This window comes from Scardinius erythrophthalmus (assembly GCF_964197995.2).
Source record: "Scardinius erythrophthalmus genome assembly, chromosome: 16".
NCBI lineage: Eukaryota > Metazoa > Chordata > Actinopteri > Cypriniformes > Leuciscidae > Scardinius > Scardinius erythrophthalmus.
In genome coordinates, this window is record NC_138236.1 from 36,950,699 (window position 1) to 36,962,338 (window position 11,640).

Here is an 11,640-nt window from a genome sequence, read left to right on the forward strand (position 1 = left end):
ATGTCCTTTTATTGGGAAAAGGTAATAAACAGTTTAAAGAAAATCATATCAACGCCATTACCCCAGGTTATAGTCAACTAAATCTAAAATAAAAAACATTTAGTTTAAGCTTAAAGTTATTTTAATTCAGCTGGTTGCCAAAGCAACGTTTCTCATTTTTATTTATTTATTTTTTTGTTTGTATTTAACATTATATACTCAATATACAGTATGTACTAAATAACTAAAGATAAAACTGAAGTGTAAAGTAATAAAAAGTATAAAGACACATTAAATACCAACAAATTTAACAAAACTTTAACTAAAATGAAAAACAAAAAAATAAAAACTAATTCCAAATACTAAAAAAGAACTGAAATAGTATCTCAATGATACTAAAATACATCTGCATTACCCTGATGTCTCCTTGCATATAATTGCAAAGACATTTTGTTGTTTGAAAAAAAAAGAAAAAAAAAGTTATTTTGTTTGTAGATTTATCAAATTTACCAATGAATTGGTGGTAAAATGTGTGTGTTGTGTGTTCTGTGCAGGTCGGAAGCTCCGGGGAAAAGCCTTTTACTACGTCTGTGGGAAAGTCTTTTGTGAAGAGGACTTCCTGGTATGCTGTCTTCCCCTCTTCCTTCTTATGAAGTGCACATGTCTCGAGACGTGGTCATAGTTATGTCAGAAGAATGTGTCTAAAGTATGTCTTTAAAGACATTATTTTATTTCATATTTGCAATGTCTCTGGGCATCCAAGTCCTATCTAAATGATTGGGGGAATCCTGAAATCTCAAAAGCTGCTGGCCTAACTCACATTTAAATAATATAATTTAAATCAGCAACAAAATAGTGTTAAACAGCTTATTTATCAGGCTGGACCAGCCTTAAAAAAGTATTACATTTACATTTTACATTTATTCATTTAGCAGACGCTTTTATCCAAAGCGACTTACAAATGAGAACAATAGAAGCAGTTCAACTAACAGTAGGACAACAATATGCAAGTGCTATGACCCTTCTCAGTTTAATCTAACGCAGATTTTTTTTTTTTTTATAGAACAGAATAGAGTAGAGTAGTAGAGTATAAAAAATAACTAAAAATAAGCGCATGTCTCAAAACACTGACTGTTTCTATAGCAACCTGAGCTTCTAACAGTGATGTCATGACTTTACCAGTCGATGATTGGCTCTATTGTTCATTACCAATCGATGATTGGCTCTATTGTTCGTGACTTTACCAATCGATGATTGGCTCTATTGACTTATTCCGCCATATTGTACTTTGCCCTTTTTCCCATTCATAAGTCATACGGGTGCCACGTCTTTGCATTTTGAAAGTTTTTGGTAACACCCAAGGCCGTTGAGTGTAGCGAGGTGGTTAAAGGGTTAGTTCACCAAAAAATGAAAATTTAGCCATCATTTACTCACCCTTATGTTGTTAAATAGTCTTGATTTCGAATGATTCTTCAAAGGAAGGATTAAAAGAAACCATCAAGTCAGTTAGCCCCGCGATAACCGCTCTTGATTTATAATATCCTATTACTCACGCTCCACTGCTTTACACGAGTTAACGATCAGCTCTTCACTCAGATACTTCAAATACCTTTGGAAGAGAACGCTTTATTCCCGTAGTCTCTCTTGATGATAACTGGAACTCCATCAACACCGCAATCGCTCCTCTCCGTTACCACAGCAAACAGCAAGCTTTATGAGTTTCTTTCTTCTGCTGAACACGAACGAAGGTATTTTGAAGAGTGTGTGTAACCACAGTTGACGGCATCCATTGACTTCCATAGTATTTTCTTCCTACTGTGGAAGTTAATGGTTACCGTCAACTGTTTGATAACCAACGTTCTTTAAAATATCTTCTTTTGTGTTCAGCAGAAGACAGAAACTCATACAGGTTTGGAACAACATGATGGTTAGTAAATGATAACCAAATTTAAATTTTTTGCTTGAGCGATCCCTTTAAGTATGCTAGATATGTGTAAGTATAGTGTAGCTGGTTGAAAATAAAATGTACTGCTACAATTTCTTTTGCTGTGCAATAAGTCTGCTTTTTTAAACACGTCAAGCTCTTATGGCTGCTTAAAAAAGCAAACCTCCTCAGGTTGAATAAGAGATGTTTCTCTTTTGGTCCGTTCAAATAGAGGTGAAACTTCATTCCAGACACTAAAAACGCAGTTTGTGTTATTGAAGGTTCTTATTAGAGGAACGATTATGTCTGAGCTGTTAATGTTGTGTGGGTTGGAGAAAATGAAGTGACTGAAAGGAATGAGTCAGTTGAAAAGCTCACCTCTGTCCTCACTCTTTTCTCTAATAGTACTCTGGGTTCCAGCAGTCTGCCGACAAATGCAACGTGTGCGGACATTTAATCATGGACATGGTGAGTGTGATGTACCGCCACACCCTGCGTTACTCACAATATCACTGGAGCCTGAAGGGACTGGCTGAGTTTAAGTTGCTGCAGCTCCTTATTATAGTGTTCCTTACATTGATTTGGATAGATGTAATGGTCCCACTTTATATTAGTTGTCCTCACCTACTATGTAGTCAAAAGAATGTGCTTATTGTGTTCATGTTGTATTGCAAACGCATTTGCTGCTATTGAGGTGGGATGTTATTGCGGTCAGGAACAGGTTTTGTGGTAGGCTTAGGTTTAAGATTTAATTGCATGCAGGTATTTTTTAAATACAAGTACCATGTAAAAACACGTATTTGACACATTAAGTGACAAATGATTCATTTAAATGTTAGTGCATTGTAGTTAAAGGCACTTAATATATAGTGGGTCCGATGTAACTTACATTAAGACATATGGACATGAGAAAAGGCCTATTACACATATCAGTCGTGTAGCTGTTGTGAACATGTTGTTCCTCCACAGATCCTGCAGGCGCTGGGAAAGTCTTACCACCCAGGCTGCTTCCGCTGTGCCATCTGTAATGAGAGTTTGGATGGAGTGCCTTTCACTGTGGACACAGAGAATAAGATCTACTGTGTGAAGGACTACCACAGGTGAGGTTTTAATCTTATATTTAAGTGTTTATTCAATGAGCGTTTCATCAGACTGAGTTCTTTTTAAAGGATTAGTTCACTTCACAAATATAATTTCCTTTTAATTTACTCTTCCCCACGTCATCCATGATGTTCATGTCTTTCTTTCTTCAGTCGAAAAGTAATTAAGGTTTTTGAGGAAAACATTCCAGGATTTTTCTCCATATAGTGACTTCAATGGGGTCCGACGGGTTGAAGGTCCAAATGTGAGTTTCAGTGCCGCTTCAAGGTCTCGACACGATCCCAGCTGAGGAATAAGAGTCTTATCTAGAGAAACCAACAGTCATTTTCTAAATAAAATAAACATTTATATACTTTTTAACCACAAATGCTCCGCACTCCATTCAAAATCACTCCGCTCACATACTCTGTTCCAGAGTCGTGGCCCTGCCACCGCTAACGCACACTTTCCTCTACGCTTGAGTCTAACTCGAGAGACTAGCCCGGTCGCAGGATCGTAGGCTTCTGGACGGAGTGTAGGGATGAAGAAGTTCAGAGAAATAGGCAGGAGCTAAGTTATGTAGAGATTTAAAAACAAAGAGGAGAATTTTAAAATCTCTTCTCTGGTGAACAGTGTAGATGTCTGAGAATAGGAGAGATGTGATCATATTTACGACACTTGTGATGAAGTCTGGCCGAGAGCGTATTGTACTAGCTGAAGACGAGCAATTTGAGTCTTGTATATATCTTTTGTTACTTTATATCAAAGGTTTCTTTGTAGCCAAGACTTTAAGATCTGTCCCTATTCAGAGCTAAAATATTGATTCAAGTTTAAAGTGTGATTACAGCGGTAATTGTTCCCTGTTCCCTATTTAGTGAAGTCTGTTTATTGATGGCATATTTTAGCATTGCTTTTGAATTCGAGAAACTTTGACCAAAACTGCAAAAAGATGACCGTATAAGCTTTGTCCAGATATTATTATAAGCACACTTTTGGTGGCTGCACTGCTCATTACTTAATAAAAATCATTACTTGGAGGGAACTGGAAATTGCGACTGACTTTTCTTCCGTGTTGTGTCGTATATCTGAGTGAAACAGCCTCTCGATTGGTTCGTTTGATCTGAGTGGCTCGTTGTCATGTGTTTGAGTCACAATCTTCAATTATCAAAAACAATGAAGTGCACAGATATAATAAAAACTGCAATATTCCATTAAAAATAAGAATTGTAAATGTTTATTTCATGGTGACTAAGATTTGCCGGGGAAAGCAAAGATTAACGGATGAATAAAGTGAGCTATAAATTTCCTTCAGTTGATGGTAGATATGTGCTATGTTGTGGAGTATTCTTTATAATTTCTTTCACAGGCATTTTCCTAGCAGTAGCTTGATGTAATGACATTTTATTGTGAGTTTTATTGGTGTTGAAGGGTGTGTGTGTGTGTGTGTGTGTGTGTGTGTGTGTGTGTGTGTGTGTGTGTGTGTGTGTGTGTCTGCTTTGCTGCACTGTAAATTCTTCTCATGCATCCTTTGCCGTGAGCGATTATTACTGTTGTTCCAAAACCCCAGACAGTCAGTCAGGTGGGGACCATATGGAGATGAAATCAAACAGAGCCTTTCCACTCAGTCCTTCTGGGATCTTTCATTGGGATCTGCAGCCTCTCTTCCCCTCTACACCATCTAAAAAATATTTGGGCACTTATAAATGTCTGATTGTCTTTGCGTTTTATAAGTATAGCACTCTGCGAGCAAAACATTTCACACAAATAAGTTTATGTTTTAAATAACAAAACATTAGATGGTTTATGAGAGAGTAGTTGTATTATTCACTTAACCAGTTCCTTTAAAAATGCCAATTCATTTCTGAAGTAGAAATTAGCCTATATATCAGTGTAAATCAGTGTTAACGAAATGCAACGGTTACAAATTTGACATTCAAAATTTAATGATGTGGCTTATCGCAAACATAGTTTAATAAAGCCAACATTTAAAAATATTTTTCTTTTCTTTATCCATTTGAAAATCTTGTTAAAATATGCTATTATAAACTCTTAGGGGCAACAAATGAACTTCCGACTCTCTCCCATGCCACTCAAAGTAGATATAAGATGGGCTGTCATTGGACAGTAAAAATGACCGTAGGCTTTACGGTCATTAAAGTTGTAATGTTTGCACTTTATTTCAAACTGTGTGTTCTTCTGAGATGCGTAATGGTTAATTCTGCTGTAGTCTGAGACGTCACACCCACAGCCCGCTGGCTGAACGTCTGATAAATATGGCACACAATATTGGAAACACTTCAGGAGTTTCGAAGTCATCATATTATTGGTTGAATTCTGAGACGTGTGTGATGTGTCCTTTAAGAGTCCACCTGGAAACAAAGCCGTTGCGATGCCAAACCCCATTATGGAAAAGGAAAGACATTGTGTTTACAGCTGTGATAAGCACTTAACAGCACTAACTAAACACTGGATGTTCAAAAGTATGTGAAGTCCCTGGTGCCACTGTTGCAGCAAACGTCAGCAACGTTCTTGAATGAATAATTTATTAGACGCACACCATAGACCGTGATAGACTTTACATTTTCAGGCCCCCAAACATGACGTGGAACAAAACGAACCGTGATTGGTTGCTTTACATGTCAGTCAGACGTCCTCTTGGGCGATCCTTGGCCAATGAAAGCTGTAATGGAGTCCAGACCTTCTTTTGCCGTCAGTCTGAAGGTCTGGCAACGCGAAACTAATTCAGCTGTGAATTGAGAAACCCATAACCAGCTCACATGTTGGGTAAAAGTCATTGCAAAAATGGTTAGTTGGATCTGAGAAAAGCTCTAGCATAATTTGATTGCAGAAGGCACTTGCTTTGCTATTTTGACAAATGCAAAGACATTAAGGCATTTTTAAGTGAGGCTGAAGTACCCAAATAATACTTGGAGCCACTAAATATATTATTGTACTGTGGGTAAAGAGTCATGCGGATACCTTTTCTTTCATGGAAGACTTTCATATATGATCTGTGTGATTAGTTTTCTCTCTTTTTTTTGTTTTCAGAGTTCTAGCACCTAAATGTGCAGCATGCAATCAGCCGATCCTGCCCTCTGAGGTAAGACACGTGAATCTCGTTGGTCTGAAATACCATCTTGGGCATGTAGATGAGCCATATTCTCAGACTGTGTCACAGGCTACGTTCAGACTGTTAGTCCAAATCCGATTTTTGTGCATATCCGATTTAAATCGGATCAGATTTAGCTAGTGTGAATGGCAAAAATCGCATGAATTTTTTACCCATCTGTTTCAAGATACATCCATATGTGGTTAGAAATCCTATTTAAATCGCATTTCTGGAAATCCGTTTCAGTCTGACTGATCTGACATCACGTGGTTTATGTGACTTTCTCACGCCACGTAAAACGTAAACGTCAGACGTTGTTATAGGAAACATGCTGATAGTCGCTGCAGAAACAATGCTGTGTTGTTGCAAAGTGCCAGACGAGCAGAAAATTAGACATATTTTGCAACCGGCGGAGACGACGGCACAGAATAAAGCCGCTCATAATGTTTCTGACGCGTCCACAGAAGACGCAGTAGTCCTACGCTGCAGCTACACATTATCATGTTGGAAAACTTAAATGAGACAACATCTCTATTGCAAACCCCTCCATGTTGTGGTTGTTGTGGTTGTGTTTGGCGTATGGCAACCAACACAACGTCACTGTCATAGAAACCAATGCAGATATTCCGGAAAACGAAAGAGCTGCATGGACACACAATGTGGACGTCAGTCATTTTATATCAGATTCCAATCAGATACATATATAATCGAATTTGGACAGTGAACGTAGCCATATAATCATCTTTCCCTGTATTAAGCCCTGTTCGGACGGGACTAGTTTACCATGGAGAGGTGGGGTGAAGTAATAATTACCAGAGCTTCTCTGTGATTTTAGTCCCGTCCGAATGTGCATCTCAGTGATCATCACGGACAATGTCAGTAAAGATTACGGTGACTTTTACCTTCAGTAAAAAGGTCCGGAAAAATGACCTCAGGTGATACTAATCCCGTGCGAATAGACCCGCTGTAAATATGTACGTAAATATTACGTCATTTCCTGTTTAAAAGTAGTTTTCCACGTTTTTTCAAGTATGGAGACGCTTGAAAAAGCATTCAGTTGCGTTCTAGACGCTGGGACGAGTCTGTGGCAAAACTGAAGTGTTTTCCACACACCATTCAGATCAGAAAGAAGATCGAAAGCACTTGTTAGAGGCACAAAACATCTTTTATCTTTAGGTAAGTGCCTTTTACCAACACAATCCAATTTGAAGTTAATTAATACATCGTTCGACCGGACATAACTGTTTTATATATATATTTAGGTTATGTGTTTGCGCACGTGATATCAGGAAGCAGCGTAACACACACGATGACAGGAGAAACAGCGATGCGCAAATCGAGTTACTCCTCCCCCTTCTGCTAGTTTTACTGAGATATCTTATCCCGTGCGAATTGGCCATTACTATTACAGGCCATTCAAATTACACTACTCCATCTACCCTTGTAAAGTTAATCCCGTCTGAATAAGGCTTTGGCTACATTCACACTGCAACTTACTGCTGAATTCCCATTTACTGCTCAGATCTGATTTCTTTGTATAGCTGTTCACATTGTTGTATTGTTGTTTTAAATGTGGCCAATATCAGATTCCAGTGTGAACAGATCATAGTCCTGAACTGACCCACATGCGCAAAAGAAAGATAAAAAGACATCACGCAGCACGCTGTTATACGGAAGTAAACTCGGAGGACATTATTTTACGCAAATTATGCGTTTATTTATTGTGTGATGCTGATCTAGAGTGACGTATAAGTCACATGAATTTCGATTTGACTGTTCAGACTGAGTTCCCATTGCAAAACATCCCGACCTGTGTCGGATTTAGTACCACATATTGAAATGGCACAATTCAAAATTGAAAAGACCAGATTTCATGTGGTTTGTGCTGTTCACACAGTCACATATGTGAGCAAAAAATCGGATTTGGGCCACAGTTGCCTGCAGTTTAAACATAGCCTTAGAGCCACATGTCAAAGCAAGGCTCTGCCAATGCCAGTTTAGACTTATGATGTGTCTTTGCTTGATATGGGACAAGTAACCAAACAGTGCATGGGAATTTTCTACTACTAAGTAAACCTTTACAACTACAGTTACTTACACTATGCTGAACATCTAGATCATTCCAGAACATTTAAAGCCTTCTTTAGGCCTGTTACTGAAGTTAATTCTGTTAGCATTAATAAAGGAGTGATTACTGCTAAGTTAGGGCATGTGTCATTTGTTTAACCCCCCCGTCTATAATTAGAGATGACCCCCGAGGCATGCTGCACTCCAACACCATCAAGAGAGCAAGAGCTCAGTTTATCTAGCACCTGATGAGAAACTCTACAGGAATGCATTCTCTCTGAGCTGAAGTGATTGCTTTAACTAGAAAAGATCAGAAAACAATAAGGAATATTTCACCCAAACATTTCAAACCCATATGTTGTTATATTTTTCTTTACGTTTCTCTTTTCCATTCAACAACAGGTAATAGTGACCATGGCTAAACAACGACAGGATTTTTTGGATGAACTATTCCTTTAATAGCAACAAGCATCAACCAACCCAGGTTTATTGGAAATATGCGTCTGCAAAGCTGCAAAAACTTAGACCTACCTATACATACATTTCATGCGGTTTCCAGCTGAAATAAACACTCAGATGCAGTAAAACTGAGAAAACTTTTAATCATTTTCAAACAGATTATGATTACAGGCCCAGATCATCAGTTAAAGAAGACTTGTTTTGCACAGTTCCTTGTACAATACTATGTTACAACTTCAAATCACTTTTACCATGATGCATGATTTGTAAACTAATTCATTTTGACGTTTGCATTACATAATCAGATCCAAATATACAGTACTGTGCAAAAGTCTTAAGCACATTAGTATTTTAGACCAAAAAAAAGGTTTTATGTCAGTTATGTATCTCTGTTTCTGTAGTGTGTCAGTAGGAAATATCAGTTTACATTTCCAAGCATTCCTTTTACCTTTATTTGTAGTAATCCAGTGAGATTTTTGAATGCACAAGGAGTCTGACAACAGCCGGTATGATCTGATCTCACCATCATCGAGTCTATCTGCGATTACATGAAGAAACAGAAAAAACTGAGACAAACTAAATCCAGCAACGTCTCCAAGACGCTTGAAGAAAATACTAATGTGCCTAAGACTAATGCACAGTACTGTATATGGCTTTTCTTTCTCAGTTGCTCACCTTGCATTTGTGATGTAATGCACATTTACTGTAGGTACGAGTCCTGTGAAATCATGATAAAAGAGCTGAAAGCCTTTTGTAGAAATGCAGGCAGTATTTTCAGTGAGCCTGGGCTGGCATTAACACATAGTGAACAAGGGAAATAATTTGTATTAGTTGTTAGTCAATTGTTGACAGATGACCATCAGTATGGTCGTCTCATCGTGTGTGTTGTGTTTGTCCAGATATGTGTCATAATCTCACTAGCTGTTTTCTCCCATAGGGATCGGACGAAACCATTCGAGTGGTCTCCATGGACAGGGACTACCACGTGGAGTGCTATCACTGTGAGGTGAGTTGAGCTTGGAAGATGACACCAGTAATGCGGTCAGAAAAGTCTCTGATTTAGTGTCATTCTCTATGATGCTGTTTTAAAAGTTCATTATGTTATAATAGAATAGGTTAACATGCTTCAATGTTCAAAAAACACATCATTTTTCACATACTGTACATTATTGTAGCGTGAGCGTGTGCAACTCTTTCCCCAGGACTGTCAGATGGAGTTGAATGACGAGGAGGGTCACCGCTGCTATCCTCTGGACGGACGCCTGCTCTGTCACGCGTGCCACCTCAAACACATCGACCCCGCCGCCCCTCTGGCCACAGCTAACAACTATCACAGTCAGTTTTAGAGATCTGACACCCCCTTGTGGGCGTTCAGAGATATCATCGTTTGCCAAAGATGCTCAGCTATTGCATTACCAAAAACCACAGCTGAGGTTGAGATTACAAAAAGAAAGTCATTTAGCCTTGCTTGTATGAGACAAATGCTGTAAACAAAGAGCCATTGGCTTATGCAATATGCTACAGATTTTTGTAAATAGGGCAACCAGTACATATCTTACAAAACATTGCAAACTTTTATCTGAATTTCTTGAATGCCACCTAATAGTATATAAACATTTATTTAAGTCTTTTTTTTTTTTAAAGGTGAGCTCAGTAATTGTTTATCCACTTGTGCTGGTCGATATGGACGGAGTCATGAAGTTATACTGATAAAGTAGATGCTAGAAAAGCTATTTTGTGTTTACTGACGCCATTGTGAACATTAATTATTTCAAAAGCTCATTTGGATGTGTAAGCACATCAAGCATAAACCAACCAATGCAGCTTTTCCGAGCGATCACATCAGTTGAATCTTTATTTATTAAATATCACACTTTTCTACAGTCATGTTTGCAAAAACTATTATTCTAAATACCTTTGAGATTATATCATTGAACATAATTCAGCAGTTCTCCACAACTCTTAAACTTGGCAGGTCAAACCCACACCTTAACTGATTGGAACACTAATGACTTTTTTTTCTGTTCATGACCTTGATTGTTTGTACATTTTGTTCAGTAAAGGATTTGGCACAATAGAATGCCAAGTTTGGTGGATCAGATCACAAAAGCTGTTCTTGCAGAAATTCAGATCATTTAAGTGGGTTCCCAAACTTGTTTCACAAAACACCAGATTTAGATGAAATGATCTTGAGGCCAAAAGTAACTGCAGCGTAGCTCACTTAGTAAATCATTCATACGCATATTGCTTCTATCATTTTCTCAAGTTAAGCGGTTGATTGTGTTCACTGCCTTATCTTCTCAGATCTCACTCTGTTACTTATTTATCAATCTACTCCTATTAAAAAGTAGGATGTGATGTGTTATGCGGATGATTTTGAAAAATAAAATATTTTATGATTTATCAAGAAAGTTCTCTTCTATGCTAAAAGTTTAAAGTTCACCCAAACATGGAAATGCTGTTATCATTTAGATGCCATGTCATTCCAAAACTGTCTTTCTTTCTTCTGTGGCGCATAAGAAGAAAGGTTTCAGTGTTGGTTACCACAGATATTTGTTTACATAATTTATTTTACGTTCCACAGAAGAATGTGGGAACTACAATGTGGGTACATGAGTACATGATGACAGAATTTTGGGGTTAACTATCCCTTTAACACATTTTCCTATAATAACCAGAACACTTTTTTAGACAACTGCTTTTTTTGCCACCTCAGAACCAGTTTACATTGCATGGCTGTAACTACAATTTTAGGATTGGGGGAAGTGGTTTTCAGCTAACCATTGAAAAAAAAAAATACGTTATGACCACTAACCTGTTGTTCATTTACTACATGCTTAAAATAATTACAAATGGGCACCAAATGGTGATGCAGAGACAGAAAACATTCACAAACAAATAATGACAGATGTAAATCCTGCTCCAGAAAGAACATTATTAGTACATACAGCATATTCTTGAAATGGTGATCAAGATTAAGTGATTAAGTTTAATTTAGCTTTGTTTGGGCGAGCATCTCTGT

The 11,640-nt window shown here is 37.8% G+C and overlaps 1 protein-coding gene across 1 annotated transcript in view; it reads left to right on the forward strand.

The window, feature by feature from the left end:
* Positions 1 to 11,404, forward strand: part of limd1a (LIM domains containing 1a) — a 39,723-nt gene extending 28,319 nt beyond the window's left edge. The window contains exons 3-8 of the mRNA XM_081389042.1: positions 534 to 601; positions 2,309 to 2,371; positions 2,873 to 3,003; positions 6,032 to 6,083; positions 9,556 to 9,624; positions 9,821 to 11,404. Of these exons, the coding sequence (XP_081245168.1) occupies positions 534 to 601; positions 2,309 to 2,371; positions 2,873 to 3,003; positions 6,032 to 6,083; positions 9,556 to 9,624; positions 9,821 to 9,964 (527 nt within the window). The 3' untranslated portion in view covers positions 9,965 to 11,404. The remainder of the gene's footprint in view (positions 1 to 533; positions 602 to 2,308; positions 2,372 to 2,872; positions 3,004 to 6,031; positions 6,084 to 9,555; positions 9,625 to 9,820) is intronic.
* The last annotated feature ends 236 nt before the right edge of the window (positions 11,405 to 11,640 follow it).